The sequence below is a fragment of the Pectinophora gossypiella genome, chromosome 22 (genome assembly GCF_024362695.1).
Source record: "Pectinophora gossypiella chromosome 22, ilPecGoss1.1, whole genome shotgun sequence".
Lineage (NCBI taxonomy): Eukaryota > Metazoa > Arthropoda > Insecta > Lepidoptera > Gelechiidae > Pectinophora > Pectinophora gossypiella.
Genome location: NC_065425.1, coordinates 2,673,799 through 2,695,057, shown reverse-complemented (window position 1 = coordinate 2,695,057; position 21,259 = coordinate 2,673,799). Strand labels below are relative to the sequence as shown.

The following is a 21,259-nucleotide window of genomic DNA, read 5'->3' as shown; positions in this document are numbered from 1 at the left end:
TAAAAAATAATAATAATGTCGTAGATAAATAATAACTTTATTTAAAAAATAAATTGTTACAGTCTCGAGTAAATTATGATTATATAGATTATAATTTTAGAGTAAAATATTATGCAAAGTATAATAATAATAATAATATAATATAGAAAAAATAGATAACATTTTTGATTTTAATCTTGACGAATTGACTAGAAGGATAATAATATAAAGGCAAAGTTAGGCACCTATAAACATATTTTTAAATGTTTAAAATAATATAATATACATTAACAATTTTCAAACAAAAATAAAACTTATAAACAAAATAGAATCAAGTGAAGAGCTCCACATATTTGAAACATGGAATAATATTTTTTTTCATTATAATCATAATATTTTATATATTATTTGTATATGGCTATAATACTAATTATTATGCATTTTATTAAAAAATATCTGTGTAAAATTGTCCTATCTACAAAAATACACTTTTACCCAGTAGTAATAGGTGTCCAGGCAAAATTTCTAGCATTTCTTATTTTCGTTTCTTCTCTTGGCTCATCCATATTAATATCTTTTTTAGTTATAAATAATCTTTCTAGTCTATCTCTTAGTTCGTCAGGTGTTATAGGAGTCGCTGTAGAGGTCTCAACTGATTTGTAGAAGTAATCTGCGTGGTGAGGATGCCTATGGTAGTAGCCTGGAAAAAAGGAGAAAAACATTTTAAGAAAGAACAAAAGAAACAGTGTTTTATTGGAAAAGATTGTAAAAGAGATAGGTAAGACGAATTTAACAGTTGAAGAAAATAAAGAAAAGTATTGTGAAGTTTAAAAAAAAATGTTACAAAAAATAAGTTTTGCGGATGCTATATATAAAATGCAAAGGAAGCTTGTTAAAAATGAAATGAAACACTTTAAATAAGATTAATAATAAAATAGCCATAGCAATAGCCAGGCATCAACGTTTATGGATTAAATCACACATGGAATTACTAGAGACAAAGCTTTTAGAAAGGCTTCAAGAGAAAACTTAATATGATTTGTTAATGTTGTGTGTACAATCCAATTTTAACGCCATGCAAACAGAAAAAATGTTTTTTTTTTAACAAAATATTTATATCTACCTACTTGACTTAAGTTTGTCTGCATTTTGAATATTTTTGATTCCGAAAGGATTTTTTGACGGAACTACGTTACATCGGCATGAGGTCAATGAACCTGCGACCGAAAACCTATGTTACCTTAATTTGAAGTGCAAAATAATAAATAGTAAATCTCAAAGTCACATAAGCCACTTACTTAGCAAATGTTTATCGTTAGTATTTCTGTTAGTGTTGTTTGTTGGTATAAATTGCTTTAAATCTTTAATTATTAAGAATCCAATTTTTCCAGACAAGTATATCTGAAAAATTCAAATAGACAATATACTGGTTGTTAAAATTTGTATTCTGCCCACTCTGCCCATCTCATCTCAGATGTTTAGTTTATTAATGGTCTTGGGTACATACGACATTGATAGCATAACATAATACATAACGCTAATATAAATGAAGAGCTCGGTGGCGCAGCGATAAACGCGCTCGGTCTGCGATTGTTAAACTTAAGCAACTTTCGCAAAGGTCGGTCATAGGATGGGTGACCACAACAAAAAAGTTTTCCTCTCGAGCTCCTCCGTGCTTCGGAAATCACGTTAAGCCGTTGGTCCCGACTGCATTAGCAGTCGTTAATAACCATCAATCCGCACTGGGCCCGCGTGATGGTTTAAAGCCCGATCTCCCTATCCATCCATAGGGAGATCGGGCCCTATCGGGCTCGGGATGAATAAGGCCCGTGCCCCAGCAGTGGGGACGTTAATGGGCTGATGATGACATATAGTTGAATGAAGAGGGGCTATTTAGTCTATCTTGTGATGGATGTAAATTTTACTATACCAATTGGGATATAGAACTTATATACTCAATACCTCCAATACCCTCCATACTCACCAGAACTCGCTCCATGGTGTCCATGATGATAGTGACTCGGCGCATCATAAGATGATGTATACGAAGACAGGGCTGGTCCACCAACATCACCCCAAGTACCCTGGCTCCCGTAGCCAGAACCTCCACTAAACACTGTCACAGCCAAGAGAGCAAGCTTGGCTAGAAAGAAGGCCTTCTTACTGGCCAGGAGCACTAGACCCAGGATTAAAGGAAGGAGAGTGGAAAGTTGGAACTTAAAACCTAGGAGAAAGGGGATGAGGAGGTTTCTGGCTAGGAGACGGCCTGGAAATAAAAAAAAAAACTAATAACGCATGAATCTTGTTGACTACAATCATGTGAAATTCAAATGTATAACCGACAAAACAGGCATGTTTTATCTAAAAGCTATACATCTACTCCATCAGCTCTACAGCTAGGTACATTTACTTCGTCTAGAAAACATATTAGATATAGGTATCTAAAGTTCAACTGCCAATTCTGAGTTTAATCTCTTAATAAAAAATAATTATGTATAATTCGGAGTTTAGTCTGCTAAAACTGCTGTCCGTAGAAAATTATGGATCTACCTACTCCACTCCGATCTCATCAGTCATCCCGTGATCATGGTACTTGCAACAGTGTCCCTCCCTGCTTTAAACGCTTGTAAGAACCCGTTATTATGTGTTTTAATTAGTCTACTAATTTTGAGTTTTACCACTTACTGCTCCTAAGCAGTAACCTCCTAAGTAGTAAGTAGTGTTTTAAAACTTAAAATGAACGAGGACCAAGTTAACAATAAGGGATAAAAAAACGAGGATTAAAAAAATTAGTTAAAAAAAAATGGCGATTTAATGTGATGACAAACATGCGACGATTTCGATTTAAAAAAATAAGTTAAAAAAAAAATGGCGATTTAATGTGATGACAAACATGGGACGATTTCGATCTAGAATCTATAGTAAGCTAAGTTTTAGTAAAAGTTCACGTTACTTCCATTAGATGGCATTGAAGAGTCAAGATCAATGGTACTTTCAAGCTAGCATTGTAGGTTGCGCAAGAGAAAGTCGGAAACTCTGTTAGTTTCAGCAAGTTGATATAGATGGCGCTGTATCAAGAAAGTAGCACAGTGGGTGTGGGTGTACTATAACTGAGACTTTGTTTTACTAAAGTAGGTACTATCTACTTGAGACGGATGTGCGATAATGTCAACCTAGTAACACCTTCGTAGACAAAAGTTCTGATTTTTTTGACGTTTCTTATTGTAGATTTGCCGCAGATGGCATTGACTACTTGGAGCTCCCGTGGCTTTCCGCATAAAACGATTTTTTATTACCTGTAGACGATGGATTTGAGAGGGACTCGCGTGAGCAAAAACTACCCCTGCATAGGTCATGATCGGACGTCGGGAGGCTTGAATATTCTAGAAATCTTTTTTATAAACTCGCCTTTTAAAATCTAAAACCCATTTTTCAACTATTGAGTCTATAAATTTGGGCCTTATGAGGTAATGCGTCATCATCATCAATTTAAGAGCCACGCTCTTGTCGGTGTAGCATGCCCACCCAAAATTGTTCCGAACTGCGGATCTCGTAATTATTTATTTCAAGTACCTAAACATTTGAATAGGTTCTTACCAGTAGAAACCTCTCCATGAGGTTGTTGATGATAAGTCCGATCCTTCATTCTCGGGTCCATAACGAACTCCAAGACTCCATTCGCCAAGGTTGGACCAATCCTCATCACAAGACCAGGGTAGAGACCACTCAGGTCCCAATGAAGGGACCTCTTGGAAATCAAGCTGCTGGCGTCTTCCATGATGGCACTGAAGAATTTGAAGAGTTGAGGAAGATTGAATGAATAGAATGGAGCTCGGTGGCGCAGCGGTAAACGCGCTCGGTCTGCGATTGTTGAAGTTAAGCAACTTTCGCAAAGGCCGGTCATAGGATGAGTGACCACAAAAAAAAAAGAAGTTTTCATCTCGAGCTCCTCCGTGCTTCGGAAGGCACGTTAAGCGGTTGGTCCCGGCTGCATTAGCAGTCGTTAATAACCATCAATCCGCACTGGGCCCGCGTGATGGTTTAAGGCCCGATCTCCCTATCCATCCATAGGGAAGGCCCGTGCCCCAGCAGTGGGGACGGTAATGGGCTGATAATGATGAATGAATACAAGAAATGATTCTATACAAGTTGGTTAAGGTATATGCAGTATAAGTTGAAGATTCATTAGGCAATTTCTTTGCTTAGCGAAGAAGAATATTTTTGTCAATACCGAGGTAATTATTTAATATTATTGATAAAAGTTATTATAAACATTCAAAAATTTAAAATGCCTAATAAGTCATTAGACAAAAAAACAAGGTGTTGAATTTTATTTTATTTAAACAATCTATTCTTCTTCTATCGTGTTGGTTGTGAGGTGGATAACCAATCTCATCAACCCTGGTGTCAGGGTTACTATTGAGCCGCTAAAGCTCCCTGACATGACTCATGTAACAACTACGTACTTTTATCAGTAAGTAGTTACCGGGACCAATAGCCTTCCGAAGCACGGATCGTCTTACTTCTAACATTTATCCATAATTTCTGCCTTTGATCGATTACTCTTCGTGTTTTCAGTAAATAACTAATCAAAATTAACTAATGATTAATTAATTACAACGATGAAACTTAACTAACTGATGTAACTTTTATTTTATTTAATGTTTTTTTATACAAGCTGTTGGTGTACCTTTTTTATAAATAAATAAAAATTAATGAGTGGAATCTTAACCATAATAGAAATACAATATTTGGTGAATTTAACAAAAAATGTCTCGTTTACAGACTTGTAACGCCATCTATCTTACGTCTAATGCTTCTATTGATTACAACTAAAGGTTTTATGTCACAACACTAGATGACGCTTGAAGCTTCAAAATTGACATGAAATGCATTAAGCATGTGAGATATTAATAACTTTTTGTTACAATTATAAATTGAATAGAAAAAATTATCAATTTCGTTTGAAAATATTGTAATTATTTATTTCTACAGCTGAGAACCAAATTAGCTTTTTACTTGCAACACTGCAGAATTATAAAATAAATGGGTACTTATATAAGTACTTATTGACGAACTTAATGTCTAAAGACGATAAATCAAAAGCGACGAAATGCAGATGTCACGAAATAATTATAGTATTCTGCAAATAAAGAATCTGAATCTGAATCTTCTATCGAGTGGGTTGTAAGGTGGATTACTAACTAACCTCATCAACCCTGGTGTCATCATCTCCCTAGCATTTTCCCGTTTTTCACAGGGTCCGCTTACCTAACCTGAAGATTTGACAGGTCCAGTTATTTGCACAAGCGACTGCCTGTCTGACCTTCCAACCCGCGAGGGGAAATCCAGCCCAGGTCATATACCTCCGTAAATGCATTTCTCGGGAATGTGGGTTTCCTCACGACGTTTTCTTCACCGCTGAGCTGATAATCATTTATGATCCAAACATTAATTCGAACCTGCGACCTCAAAGTGAGAGGCAAGCGTTCTACCAATTGGGCTATCACGGGTTTCATAAACCCTGATGTGAGGGTTATTATTGAGCCGCCTAAGGACCCTTACATGAAACATGTGACAACTACGGTGGTAATCCACCTCACAACCCACACGATAGAAGAAAATTAATATACTTTCAACTACTTGTAAATTAAAGAGATGAATATTATGACTTTTTTTCTATAGTGGGTTATGAGGTGAATTTTCAACCCCATCAACTCTGTTGTCAGGGTTACCAAAGCCGCCAAAGGTCCCTGACATGACTGATGTAACGACTACTTACTTACGTCAGTAAGTAGTAACCGGGACCAACGGCTTAATGCATGTTCCGAAGCACGGATCTTATTTAAGACAATCTGATGATCAGCCTGTAATGTCCTAACCAAACTCAGGACCACAAATAGATTTTTGTGATAAGTCCTCACCGGGATTCGAATCTGGAACCTCCGGATCGTGAGCCCAACGCTCAACCATTGGACAACGGAGGCCATTAATCTAGTATTGATAGATATCGATCTAATTAAAACTATAAAATGTGACTATAGGTAAGTAGTAGTGTGATCGAAGTTAGTAAGTCAGTAAGTGACCGCATTATTTAGATTTCCATAACAAGATCAATTTGACTTTTTAAATTATCACGCGATTTTAAAGGCATAAAATAAGCATAGTTCAGAGAGAAGTGTAATTATTATCATACCAAAGAAGTTACTGTTCGTCCCGCTTATAATAATTTTGATAATGATAATAAAATTGACATTTGAATTAAATTGTATTAATATTCCTAGATGTGTTTTTTGCATAACTTTTAAATTATGGATATTATTGTAGAAAATTTTTGCAAAATTATTGCGGCAAAATGTAAGGTTCTAAACTAATTGTGAGATCTTATCTTACCATGTTTTTAAATGTAAATAAATAATTTATGTTTTATAAAATGTACTGATTTAGAAATATGGTAACAATCTCTGTAGTCTAGTTACCGCCTCTATAGTTTACGACTCACGATCTGGAGGTCCGTGTTCGATTTCCGAAGGGGACCTAACCTAACCAAAACTCTTTTGTTTGATAAGGGCTTGAATCACTTGATTGTCCGAAAAAGTTAAATGATTTATTGCTTCGGAGGGCACGTTAAGCCGTTGGTCTCGGCTATTAGCTGTAAAAACACCTCCACCAGTTGCTGTGCATCATCAGACGTATTGTAATGCATAAAATGACCAGTTTTGGAACTTATTATTATGGGCCATAGGCTGATTCCTTGTCACCATAAGGTTATCATATTATATAAAACTATGATTTTACAGTTAAACGCTGCGCAAAGGGTTATAGACTAGTATATAAATATAATCAAAACAATATATATGTATGTTTAGTGTTTACTTAAAAAGTATAATTGTCAAAATGTAAGAACACTCAATGATGGGAAAAACAGGCAGTTTTTATCCTCATTAGTCCAGTATAATTTTTACAATATCAAGATATGTGTTTGGTTTTAACAGAAAATTCGGTGAGGTATGGGTTCTTAGTTCATTTTGCAACGGATGTATCTCTGACTATCCCATTATCATCATCATCATCATCACCAGCCCATTGACGACCCCATTGCAGGGGCACGGGCCTTCCCTATGGATGGATAGGGAGATCGGGCCTTTAACCACCACGCGGGCTCAGTGCGGATTGGTGGTTATTAACGAATGCTAATGCAACTATCCAAATTAGGATAAATTTGTGAGCTCATGTTATGTTATGTGAATCAGATAAAAACCCTTACCGGAAATCCATAGGGTCCTTATCCAGAAAATTGCCGAAGTCGCGAGGAGTCTTTTCATCTCTAACAAACGACACTCCAGTCGCTAAACTGAAGGTGTCTGCTTCATCATATTGGTTAAGTTTGTTCAATAGCTCCTTCCCAAAGCACACTCCAACTTCTGCACTCCTTTGCACGTTGATACATTGGTTAAGTTGAGAATCTTCAACATTATTCTCTTTTAATTCCTCTCCTTCTTGCAACTGTATCGGTATTACTTCTATGGCCAACGACAGAGTGATCAAGAAAGCAAGTTTAGTAGAAATTGACGAAGACATTCTGAAGGTACGAAACACTGAAGCAATTGATGCAAATGATGAAGTAGTCTACATAGTACGCAAAAAAGAACACCAAAACACCACTGTTTTCAAAGAATCCAAAGTTACGTATAACAAAATTGTAACAGGTCGCCGCCTGTTTTATAGACTTTCCTTGTTATGTCTCGGTGAACTTTGCCATTGTTCAGGAGGAACTCGTCACGGGGTCTTCCCACGTCTGGTCGACAATAGAGTGAAAATTCGATGTAGATAATTTGCAAAGTATCTCTGTGAGTGATCTGCAATGCACGTTGCGTCATGTTGAGTAACATCAGTAATTTTTAAGTCGGACGTGGTAAAATAATGGCCGTTGAATGCATCAATTTCGGCAGACAATGTGTTGTTGTTTTCGTCGGTGTTTGATAGCATCGAATTACACTGATTATTAGGGTTAACGACCATGAGTTACTCTATTTTTTGGGTGATTGTGTACCTATCGAAATGAGAAGGGTTTTATTTTTGACTAATAGGTTAGTTTATTCCTGAGGATCTCGGTGGCGTAGCGGTAAACGCGCTCGGTCTGCGATTGTTGAAGTTAAGCATAGGATGGGTGACCATAAAAAAAAGTTTTCATCTCGAGCTCCTCCGTGCTTCGGAAGGCACGTTAAGCCGTTGGTTCCGACTGCATTAGCAGTTCTTAATAACCATCAATCCGCACTGGGTCCGCGTGATGGTTTAAGACCCGATCTCCCTATCCATCCATAGGGAAGGCCCGTGCCCCAGCAGTGGGGACATTAATGGGCTGATGATGATGATGAAGCTAGTTTCCCACTAGTCAAATCAGTTACTTTTTACTAAACGTCAAAACACGAAATTTATATGAACAAGCTCAAAATGTCAGATTTATAATATTTTGTTTTTGTTGTCTACATTTGTCTTTGTTTCATGTTGTAAGTTTGATGTGTCTGCTATAATTGTATTGTGGATCCAAAACTCTTTGCTTATCCCTGTCATCATATTGTGTTCATCCATCATTATATCTATTTTGGAACTACTTCGATCTTGTTGTATACTTGTGTATATTCTCATCTTATATCAAAAGTTTTGATTAAGTAATTTATGAAACGCTTTACTATCCAAACTAACTAATCTACTGCTAAAGTTATGTTAGTTTGCTTTAGAATGTTAAATACGACATAAATTTTACCACCAGTATTCCTGTTGCAAATTATATTCAAAGTTTGGTATACATTCCTACTTGCAGGTCTAGAAAGTGGTCGAATGCTTTTCACATTCATATAAAAATCTTAAGGTCCAGTGTTATAAGGTCACATATTCAATTTTTTATGGGTCATTGCACCCACGCGTGAACCCAAAATAACAATCATAGATCATTATCTATCCGTTAAGCCGTTGGTACTTACTGATGTAAGAAAGTGGTCGTTTCGTGAGTCATATCAGGGGCCTTTGGCGGCTCAATAATAACCCCGACATCAGGGTTGTTGAAGTTGGTAATTCACCTCACAACCCGAACGATAGAAGAAGATCATCTATCGGATTGGATATTAAGTACGTCCTTTTAAGGTGAAGAAATAACATAAAGCATTTTCTTTATCGGTGCAAGAAGAAAAATAATCTAATTTATTAAAGTAATATTATATTTATTAAATTAGCAATATTATATGTGAGGTGGATTACCAACCCCATCAACCCTGGTGGCAACGGTTACTATTGAGCCGCCAAAGGCCTGACATGGCTCATGTAACGACTACTAACTTACATCAGCAAGTAGTAAACGGGACCAACGGCTTAACGTATAGTATATCAATTTTAGATTAATAAGGTTATGTTATTTGTTCTTCTTTAATTGTCCTTAAATAGTTTATAATAAGTACTCCTTATAATAAACATCTTCAGTTCAAGTATACATACTAGTAAAGGCATCAGTTTCTCTCCAACATTAATTCAAAACCAGTTTCATGGCATCGACCTTTGAACTTCTACTCGCGGCTAATACGTCATCGTCTTCAGGATCATAGGTAAAGTGAAAGATGTTTACTTATCACAAATATTTCTAAAACAATCCGTCGTCATAGCCATAAGTGCGTCTTCTAAGAGTTTGACCCCTGCATTGTCTTTCAACCTGCCTTTGTCATTGCTTTCTATAACGTCTTAAGTCTAATTGTTGTTCAAAGCAACATCACGTGTAAAGTCATCAGTGAAAGGTTCTATTTTGTGTGTATCGTCATTGTTAGTAAAGACGTTTTCGTGTAGTGCAAAGTCCAAGAGTGAAAGTATATTTTTTTCTTACACGTCCGGTTGGAGTAAAAGTTTTGTTTGAATGACGTAACAGCTTCACAGTTTTACAATGACACTGTTGTTTTCTCGCTTTGTTTTATTACGCTGTATAAATTATAGCGGAAATAATATGTTTACGTTTGTCTCCCAATAGTGGTTTATGTGACATTTGACATTTCCTATTTCGGTAATTTGTGTTCTGTTTTAGATAAAATTTGAAAAGTATTCATGATTATAAACTTCTTTTTCTGTCGTGTGGGTTGTGAGGTGAATTACCAACCTCATCAACCCTATGTGTCAGGGTTATTATTGAGCCGCCAAAGGTCCCTGACATGGCTCTTGTAACAACTACATCAGTAAGTAGTAACCGGGACCAACGGCTTAACGTGCCTTCCGAAGCACGGATCATCTTGCTTTTTGAACAATCAGGTGATCAGCCTTTAATGTCTTAACCAAACTAGGGATCACAAAGTGATTTTTGTGATATGTCCCCACCGGGATTCGACCCGGGACCTCCGGATCGCGAGCCCAACGCTCAACCACTGGACCACGGAGGTAGCCGTCGTAGTAGAAGATTATAGACTGAGATTGTATTATCATTCGTGTTTCTTTTCAGCTTTCGTGTCATAGGATTTGATTAATTATCTAGATTCAAATGTAATCATTATCGTGTGATGTAACTGAAATTAATTTGCATAAGTAATTACACTTATTTGTTTTGTAAATTATGCTAATTTCATTAATAGCGACAAATTATAATTCTGAACCGATAATTCATTTATTATTTTAAAAGGTATTATAAAATATTTTAAAACACAGAACTACTTACTACTACTTACTTCCAGTTTTGATTCTTTTTGTTTTTAATTTTTGTAGTTTAGTTTTAATTATTTGTAATGTTAAGTTTAAGAAATAAAAAATAAAAAAATAAATATTTAACTATTCATTTTTTGTAAAAAATACAGAAAAGGTATCATTAATAATTAATTCAGAGAATTCCATCATTGTTTTCGCAACAATGACCTAATTTCGACTAAATAATAAAATTTGGAGGACAAAGGGGAGCGTATATTACAGAACGTACCTATGTTTTCATATTTAGTTAAAGTCCATTATATTTCGTGTAGTTGTACATAAATATCGGGTCGGCAGGCAAAGTCAGGTTGGTGACCTGATATTTGATCGACCATGACTACCAGAAGTGACAGCAATGTCTTTTGACGAATTGACTCACCCCAATAGCGAATACCGCAGTGAAGTTTAGTATGTATAAAACCATCATTATCTCCCTAGCATCCCGTTTTTCACAGGATTCGCTTACCTAACCTGAAGATTTGACAGATTCCGGTTTCAGACCCGCGAAGGGAAACCAGCCAAAAACAAGTTAAGTCACACACTTCCGAAAATGCATTTCTCGGGAATGAGGGTTTCCTCACAATGTTTACCTTCACCGCTGAGCACGTGATAAGCATTTATGATCCAAACATGAATTCGAAAACAAATTCGACAATTATTGGTTTAGGCCTGTACTGCATTTGAACCTGCGACCTCAAAGTGAGAGGCAAGCTGTCTACCAACTGGGCTAAGTATGTATAAAACGCCAATCATAAATTTAAAAACACGATTTAAGGGTCATTTATAACTTCAATTACTTGTGCATCGCAAAAAACTTATTACAATAATTTGCAGCATGGTAAAGAAGATGATTTAATGTCATACCGGCATTTTTTTTCATCATGAACTGCCCAAGTAGGTCCCTGACATTAGTAATCGAATGCTTTCGCTCGCCCGAAGCAATACGCTTTCTGTATCTCACGTATTTTATGTAACCCCCCCTATACTCTTACGCACATAACTAATGTTTATTTTCTTTCCATCCCTTCTACAAATATAACACCTTATTTCAGTACCATTAAAACTCATTTTACCTTCTTCAAAATCACTTTTACCAGTACGCGTAAGTTTGTCGAGAATTATCAACTTGTCGGACCGTTGCCAAAAGTATGATTGAAACTGTATTTTTAAATCAAAGCTTTAAGTTTCAAAATCCTTTGACAATCGATTCTTACGAAACTTATGCCCTTGGCAATGATGGTTTTGCTGTTGGATAAATTACATTATCGTTTTTGAGATCTTTGTTACGTTGTGCTAAGGTTCGGATTCGGTAAGCTATTGAGTTATTGGATGCAAATCTATCACAGGGATGTACTTTAAAGGAAAATCGTCTGATGTGAACCGGACATCGGTATGCGTGTGAAGAGAAATTTCTTTTTTTTTCTCTTCTCTAGAAAAAGGAAGCCGCGTGGGTGCCTTCGAGCCTTTGACACAAATTCCTTCAAAATGTCGTAAGATTACCAACATGCTGAGAAAATGACGCAATTACATCCTGTCTATGACTAATACTTTCTTGTTTCATATGTGGCTGGGTTTGGAGCCGTTGGTCCCGGCTATTAGCCGTAATAACATCTCCACCAACTCGCATTTAATGTTTTGAAGGAATACCTTTGAGAGAGTTCGAGTCTGTACTGGGCTTGAAACCCGTATTACAGTCCAGGCTCCCCCCCCCCTCTGAACTATGTACAGTGCTATACTAATTATTAACCATTTTTTTACGGTTTCCCAAGATACAGGCTCCGCCTAGTTTGGGAACCTCTGTTCATTTGGATATATTTTAATATAAGTACTCATCCTATTTTATGTGCCTCATTTGTATTGTTTTCTGGCAAAAAAAACATTTTTCATTTTCATTTCAATTAATTAAGTGCATTATAGTACACATGTATTGTTACATAACAACTAAGGTAATTTTATCTTGTTTATATATTCATAATAAAAAAAATAACTGCCTTAGCTATCACGGTTCTTAAGATACAACCTGGTGGGAGACGGATGGATGGACGGACGGATAGTGGAGTCTTAGTAATAGGGTCTGGTATTTTGCCCTTTGGGTCATCACATCACTAATTTAAGAGCCACTCTCTTGTCGGTGTAACATTCTCCATTCTACTTTTTTAGGGAAAATAAGGCAGTGGTTTCCCTCTTGCCTTCCGCCCCGCAGTTCTCTGACGCGAGTGGGTTGGCGCCCAAACTCATCTCATCTATTTCACAGCCGTTCTAGGACTCCTGTCCTCCGCTTCTGAATAGTACTGACAGTTACTGCTGCACTCTGTCAGGTTCCAGGTTAAAGTCACTGTGACTTTCCCCTTCCGTCTTGCATTGCCGTACCGATGGCTTTTATCTCCGCCTCTGCATCCCTGGACAAGGGTTCTACGTTATACCTCGCAAGTCTGGGTCCCTATCTGAACTCAGCTACAGCTCTAGAAGTAAGAGGCGCCCACCCCCGTGAAAGGACGCGCAATACCCCAATGGAGGCCATAGAAGACTAGCTCACGCAGCTGTTTCTTTTTATCTATATAATGTTATTAGACTATGTGACCTAACCTGTATTGGGCTGGTTTTCCCTTCGGGTTGGAAGGTCAGGCAGGCCTTCGCGTCTTTAAAAAACTGGACCTGTCAAATCTTCAGGCTAGGTAAGCTGATCCCGTGAACACAGGATAGCGTTAGAAAGTTGATGTGTAATTACACTAAGTTTTTACTGAAAAAAAAAAAAAAAAATTCGTATTTTATGTAACTGTGGTTCTATACACCAGCATGCTTTCCAATCGGGGAGCGCCGGTTCTAACCCCGGTACCGGTCTTACACCGATGAGTTATTAATTTATCTTAAGTGATGTTTTTACTAACACAGTTGGCTCGACCATTATAGACTGCGATAAGGCTCACCACCTATTATACTTAGTTTATCTTTGCGATGGATGTACCTCTGACCATCCCACATGGTCGTTACTCTTGTACCAAGTCCTTTATTAAATAAAAGATATAAAAAAAAAGACTATCCCAAGTGGCATAAAGTCGTGAGTTTTTGTTATATGTCTGGTTTCCTATCGGCCTTGACATTGCAACGAAACAGCAATGATACGATAGGTAACCTAAAAACGCCTGTGTGTAAAGATATTAATAGCCAGGTACGTCTGTGCGTTGTGTGAGCCTAATAAGCGTGGAAGCAGCGTCGCGACTCGGCGCGTACGCTGTTCCTGTCCGGGTGGTAACCGGATCTAACTAGTTTGTTACAGCATACGTACTTACAACATAAATAGTCTATACACGTCCCACTGCTGGGCACAAGCCTTCCTCCAATCACCCGGAGGGGGTATGGAGCATACTCCACCACGCTGCTCCACTGCGGGTAGGTGGACGTGTTTGGGCTAGTAGCCCGGGACCAACGGCTTAGCGTGCCGAAGCACGGAATAATCTTACTTTTTCGGACAATCAGATGATTCAAGCCTGCAATGTCCTTGATGATTTTTGTAGTTATCAAAATCTATAAATTCGACGATGAGGTTGCTACCTTGACGCACACCATTTTAGACCTCTAGAATAGTACTGTAGAGAAAGATGAAAAATTGATTTATCGTAAAATTGCCCGGGATAATAAGCAAATGAAAGCACTCCAAACGTTCCGGGAGGTATATTTATGATAATAATAACGACTTTATAAGCATAGCACTTACTACGCACCCCGTAAGCAAGTGAGTTGTGACGTTGTAGCGTGTAAGTGAAAGAAACGCCCGTATGTATAGCCCTTGTTACGTTTTATGAAGGTATTGTTTTATTTTATAGTCCACAAAATTCGAAAAATAAAAAATATTTAATGTTAAGTACTATCAAAATCAAATCAAATCAAATATACTTTATTGCATAGAACTAAAATTTCAACAATCAGACATAACACATGAAAACAGTACAATGCTATGTTTTTTTCATACAAAATAATTGTGACCACCATCATCAACCCTGGTGTCAGGGTTACTATTGAGCCGGCAAAGGCCCCTGACATGGCTCATGTATCGACAACATACTTACATCAGCAAGGTTGGTACTCCGCCTAACAACCCACACGATAGAAGAAGAAGTGTGACAAAATAAAAGTTTCCGGATGTCTTCATTAGTGCACTTACATACATACATACATAAACTCACGCCTATTTCCCACCGGGGTAAGCAGAGAATATGAAATTCGATTTGCTTCGATCTTGGCATACTTCTCTTGCTTCCTCCACATTCATCAATCGTTTCATACACGCACGTCGGTTCAGAGTAGATTCAAAATTCAAAAAATTCAAAAATTATTTATTTACCAAAAATCAATACAATACTCGTGTTTGGGACAACTTTTAAGCAAATATTTACTTGTGTTAGTAGCCCCGCTCTTCTATGTGATACATTGGTATTGGTAATGAAGTAAACATAAAGAAGTACAAAATAAATGAACAATAAAGAAAAATAAGAAAATAATAAAATAATAAAAATAAAAACAATAATAATAAAAAAAAGAGGAACATTAAAAACAAGTGGGTATGTGTGTAAACTTATAAGATCTATATTAGTGGTGTTAGTGTGTGTATGTGTATGTGTGTGTGTGTGTGTGTGTGTGTGTGTGTGTGTGTGTGTGTGTGTGAGAGAGAGAGAGAATTTGTAATTAGAAAATTGTACTGAACCTTTTCTAAGGACATCTCCAATTTAGTCAATGTACTTCCTTCTAGGTCTTCCTCTGCCAGTCTTACCACCAACCATAATATTAGTGCACTTGATTGTTAAATTAGTTAAATATTTGTATAAACTCATGTTTTGTAATTACTGCTGTACTTATTCAAAACTAAATCACCGTATTGCATTATTATTAATGAATGAGTGCATATCGCTATTAGCCCATTACGGCCGATTTATTCCTTCAAATAAAATCCTTTCAGACGACGCCCTGAGCCGAAATTCTGAGGAGCTCGGTGGCGCAGCGGTAAACGCCCTCGGTCTGCGATTGTTGAAGTTAAGCAACTTTGGCAAAGGCCAGTTATAGGATGGGTGACCACAAAAATAAAAAAGTTTTCATCTCGAGCTCCTCCGTGTTTCGGAAGGCACGTTAAGCCGTTGGTCCCGACTGCATTAGCAGTCGTTAATATCCATCAAACCGCACTGGGCCCGCGTGATGGTTTAAGGCCCGATCTCCCTATCCATCCACAGGGAAGGCCCGTGCCCCAGCAGTAGGGACGTTAATGGGCTGATCATGATGATGACGATCACGTCAAAAAATAACTAAACTAAGAACTTAGCATCCATAAAAACAATACATATCTGATCAACAAGAGTTTTACTTTTCTCTGATCTACAAAAAAAAGCGTGTAGTAAAATTAAGATAAAATATCACTTTTATAACAATGAAATAACTAAAACTTTAATCTTTTTGTTTAAGAAAATAAAGATCCGCGGATTTTTACACTAAATATCCGTATTCAGATCCGTATCCGCGGATATACATTTTTAACGATCCGGCACATTATTAGATAAAATCTTGGATGACAATTTAATAATTACAAACAAAGTCCTCTACTACTCATACAACACCGGCCCGCCGCAATTTTTTCGACTCATCTAACTTGTTAATACAATCTGCGAGCTAGTTAGCGTGATCGCCCCACATTCATACAACGGCACTCGATACTTTAGATGATATTATGTACTCCAATACAGCTAGGTCATAATTTTTTTTTACATGTTTTTTATGCTTTACCTCGTATGCCATTCGAGGTTCGAATCCAGCACAGGCCTAAACCAATGATTGTCGAATTTATTTTCAAATTCATGTTTGGATCATGAATTATTATCACGTGCTAAGCGGTGAAGGAAAACACATTCCCGAGAAGTGCATTTTCGGAGGTATAAGACCTAACCTGTATTACTGTTGGGTTGGTTTTCCCTTCGCGAGTTAGAAGGTCAGACAGTGGCTACTTGAAAAAACCGGACCTGTAAAATCTTCAGGTTAAGTAAGCTTCTCACCCTGTGAGGGACACCAGGGTTCACAACCACACGATAGAAGAAGTAGTGTACAAATAGACTTATTTAAATAACTGTAGTTAATTAATTATATTTCCCTCGATCATATATCGATCCCGATCTCGATTATTTTCCCTATCCATCCATAGGGAAGACCCGTGCCCCAGCAGTGGGGACGTTAATGGGCTGGTGATGATGATGATGATTTCCCTCGATTGTCTCAATTTTCAAGTAGACTAGCGGCAGTGACGTACACTTCATACATCACAGTATAACACCGCACGCGCGTGTATTTAGTGCAAGTAAGCGCAATTTTTTCGTGCGCACAGACCGAAGATCACAATGAGCCTAGCGGCGGCAATTAGCATGTTTATTCTTGTAAGTATAGTTAAATGATGTTGCTGATTCCAGTACGGTAACGAGCATTAATATGTATACGCTTTGGTACCATGTCACATTAACTTTTTTGACAAATTGAACTGTAAGTCTCACTAAATGTCAAATATCTTAGTGTGACAGAGTCCTAAAGTGGGTACATTATATTGCTCATGACTGTACACACCATCTAATTATATTTTGATATTATAACATAACATAACATAAACAGCCTATATATGTCCCACTGCTGGGCACAGGCCTCCCCTCAATCAATCGGAGGGGGTACGGAGCATACTCCACCACGCTGCTTCACTTATAGAATAGAATAGAATAGAAATTGTTTATTATAAAAGGACGCCACACACAAAGACCAGACACATACGAAACAATTACAAAAAAGCATAGGAGGATGTTCATTACAATGATCATAAGGTGGACGTCCTGAGCTGAGATAAAAGGGCATCACTCAGCACAAGTCGCGGCGTGAACCACGACGCTGGTATTATGTGGACCGACGCTGTGGACACTTCGGGTTAGTGGACGTGTTTGGGCTAGTAGCCCGACACCAACGGCTTAACGTGCCCTCCGAAGCACGGAATCATCCTACTTTGTCGGACAATCAGGTGATTCAAGCCTGAAAAGTCCTTACCAAACAAAGGACAGTTTCACAAAGTGATTTCGATAGTGTCTCCATTGGGAATTGCACCTGGACCTCCAGATTATGAGCCTACGGAGGCTGTTCGTCGTTTGGCTACATTATCAATAGACGTATCACTCTGTGAGATTTTTTGCTTCCTTAGACTTTCTTACAGGGAGGCGAAGTAGGTACCAGCATAGATAGATAGATGACGCCCTGAGCCGAGGTTCGCGCCCAACTGGGCACCCTCAGGCCTGTTGTCTTAAACGTTGTATCGGATGAGAGCCTTCAGCGCTCCCCATTTGTCCGGCCAAGTAGTTAAAGCCATTAACTAAAAGATAGATAGATCATTTATTTGCATGAACATAGTACGGTCACGAGTACTAATTATGTATACACTTTGAAACCATGTCACATTAACTTTTTTGACAAATTAAACCGTAAATCTCATTAAATGTCAAATTATGATAGAGGGACAGGGTTCTAAAGTGGGTACATGATATTACTCATGACTGTACACCGGTCTTAATAGGTATTAATAATAATGTTCTAAGTGTATTCAGCCTGCTTGCAGGCGTGCAAATATTAATTTACTTTCAATAAAAATATAATAATCTCACAACAATTGGCATGCATTTAAACCATAAAATATTTTAAAATCTACAGCATTAAAAATTAAATCTACAAAAACATCGTGTCAGGTTAACACGTCAAAATTAATATTTAAAAATAAGCAGTTAATAATAATAATAATATAATTATTTATCTTTATTGTTTTAATACTCTTTTACACTATAGAATTCTTAATTACTTTATCATTTTGTTAGAAAGGTTTTGAATTTTTTGCCATTTAATAATTTAAGCGAGTTAGGGAACTTGTTACACAACTCAATGCTCATACGTATATAGACAAAATTATATCTTACAATGGTGCTAATTCCTGCAGACGCCATCTAATTTTATTTTAAGTTATATCTGTCATTTTCTTACCCGTTGAAAAAGAAAGGGACGGGTAATCGACAGGCATAAAATTTATGGAATACACGTCTATTTACGCAGAAATCTAAAACAACCATCTAAAAATTTTACATCGGCCAATAACCCGAGAGAGTTAAGTAGACAGCACGTCAAACGGATTACATACCAGCGAGATGCCTATTTTATTCTCCCGGGTTATTCATTCGTTTTAAAATTAGCTTGTTGACAATCATCCGTCTCTTTCCTTTTCGACGGATAAGAAAATGACGGATATAACTTAAAATAAATTTAAGTGGTGGCTGCAGACAAAGTAAATCGGGGCCAGTGTTATGTACTTATAATAAACTTTCCAACATTCAATAAGTGCTGTATTATTATTTCCTTCCTCAGTTATATTTCCTTTTCCGTAACAAAGCCGTAAGGTGCAACACGAATGTCCAATGAAAGTATAATAATCGATTAAAAACAACAATATCTTCATGTGTTGCTATACGATCGAGTCAAGACCAATATTTTCCGCTTAAAACAACAATTTAGATAAACCGTCCAGATTAATCTAATATTTATTTAAAAGTACTCGTAAAAAATAATTAAAACATTTATGACAGTGCATGAGGTGCATCTTTTAAGACTGACTCGAGCGACTTACGTAACATAAAACGTTAACAGCCTTTTACGTCCCACTGCAGGGCACAGGCCTCCCCTCAATCAATCAATCATCATCATTTAATTTTATTTGCGGAAAATATTGGTATCATTGGTTCTTAAAATTATAAAATAGTACATAAATGTTAAACCACAACAGGCATGCAAATAATTATTCATAATTATAACAATAATAAAAAAAAATCAATCAAAATTATAATAATATATTATTTTATGCAACAGTTGTATAAGGGTCAAAAAATGCGAGTGGCGTGAGTTGCGATGTGAGCCTTGGCGAACATCGCAATAAGAGACGCCACGAGCATTTTTTGACCTAGTTATACAACGTTGCATACAATACTTTTTCTACGACGACGTCATTTTTCCTTTTTATTTTATACTTTTTAGTGTTTTGAAACGAAACACAAAAATTTTCCAATTTATTTTCCAACGCGCGGGAAAATGGCGGCAAATGTATACTTTTTTTTTATAGTATATCTATGGCACCAAACAAAGTAAAGGTGCCAGTTTCCAGGTCAAAAAAAAAAAAACAACAACAATGCTTTTTTGGCGACATTATAGTACAGTTACACTTTGTAAACAATGCTTTTATAGGCCATAGAGCGTACACTTTTTCAAAGAGTTTAATTATGTATGTACTTATATTAGACTTTTTGGTTATTTAAATGCCAGATTAAAGTAGAGGAGTAGAAAATAGTATTTTATGCAACAGTTGTATAAGAAGGGTCAAAAAATGCGAGTGGCGTGAGTTGCGATGTGAGCCTTGGCGAACATCGCAATAAGAGACGCCACGAGCATTTTTTGACCTAGTTATACAACGTTGCATACAATACTTTTTCTACGACGACGTCATTTTTCCTTTTTATTTTATACTTTTTAGTGTTTTGAAACGAAACACAAAAATTTTCCAATTTATTTTCCAACGCGCGGGAAAATGGCGGCAAATGTATACTTTTTTTTTATAGTATATCTATGGCACCAAACAAAGTAAAGGTGCCAGTTTCCAGGTCAAAAAAAAAAAAACAACAACAATGCTTTTTTGGCGACATTATAGTACAGTTACACTTTGTAAACAATGCTTTTATAGGCCATAGAGCGTACACTTTTTCAAAGAGTTTAATTATGTATGTACTTATATTAGACTTTTTGGTTATTTAAATGCCAGATTAAAGTAGAGGAGTAAAAAAAGTATATAATAATAACCAAAATGTATTCTATTAATTAATTATCTGTAGAAATGTGTATAACTAAAATAATAATAATTTTAAAAAGTAAACAATTCAAAATATTGAGTCCACGTAATAATAATCAAAACGTGTAATAATTGTCAGTAAATTGTGTATAAATTTATTTATTGTAAAATGTGTATTTAAATAGTCTAGTTATAACGATATGTATATTGCAAATTAGCATAATTAAATAGCAAATTTGCTGTGTGGCATTTGTTGTCATTGGACATTTACTTTATGTTGTATGCGCAAATGATAAATTACCATAACCACACAATAACTATTGGTTTCTAGATGAATTGCTTCAATGTGGCCTTCAATGTATGCCGTAACATAACAAGTTCACGCCAATAAGTTGGATTATATTATAATCGACGATAACTTGATCACCTGCCACTACAAGAATCATCACATTCTTCTTAACACTTAGTATCAAAAATGGCTGCAAGTTGTCTGTTTACCTGGACCTCTGCCCACTCCATTAGGGATTATAAGCGTAAGTTTACGTATTATTAAACTGAAAGACCAGTTTAGTACAATTAGTGATTGTATTTCAATAAGATAACATTTCACAGTGGTTTTAATGCGCGGTAAGAATTAGATCTGTCAAAGTACGTAAGATAATGTTGTGACGTTCATTAGCATAG

The 21,259-nt window shown here is 36.6% G+C and overlaps 1 protein-coding gene across 1 annotated transcript; it reads right to left on the bottom strand.

Moving 5' to 3' along the window:
• Positions 1-470: 470 nt before the first annotated feature.
• LOC126376939 (uncharacterized) lies at positions 471-7,560 on the bottom strand. The gene is made up of 4 exons (XM_050024487.1): positions 7,247-7,560; positions 3,577-3,764; positions 1,964-2,245; positions 471-679 (listed from the first exon to the last, which is right to left on the bottom strand). Exons 1-4 carry the CDS (start codon positions 7,558-7,560, stop codon positions 471-473), a joined length of 993 nt encoding a protein of 330 aa, XP_049880444.1.
• Between the last annotated feature and the right edge of the window lie 13,699 nt (positions 7,561-21,259).

Coding starts and splice junctions, on each gene's coding strand:
- LOC126376939 (XM_050024487.1), bottom strand. CDS start 7,560: ATGTCTTCGTCAATTTCTACTAAACTTGCTTTCTTGATCACTCTGTCG. Junction 3,765..7,246: donor AAGGACCCTATGGATTTCCG/GTAAGGGTTTTT, acceptor CAAATTCTTCAG/TGCCATCATGGAAGACGCCA. Junction 680..1,963: donor ACACCATGGAGCGAGTTCTG/GTGAGTATGGAG, acceptor CCTTTTTTCCAG/GCTACTACCATAGGCATCCT.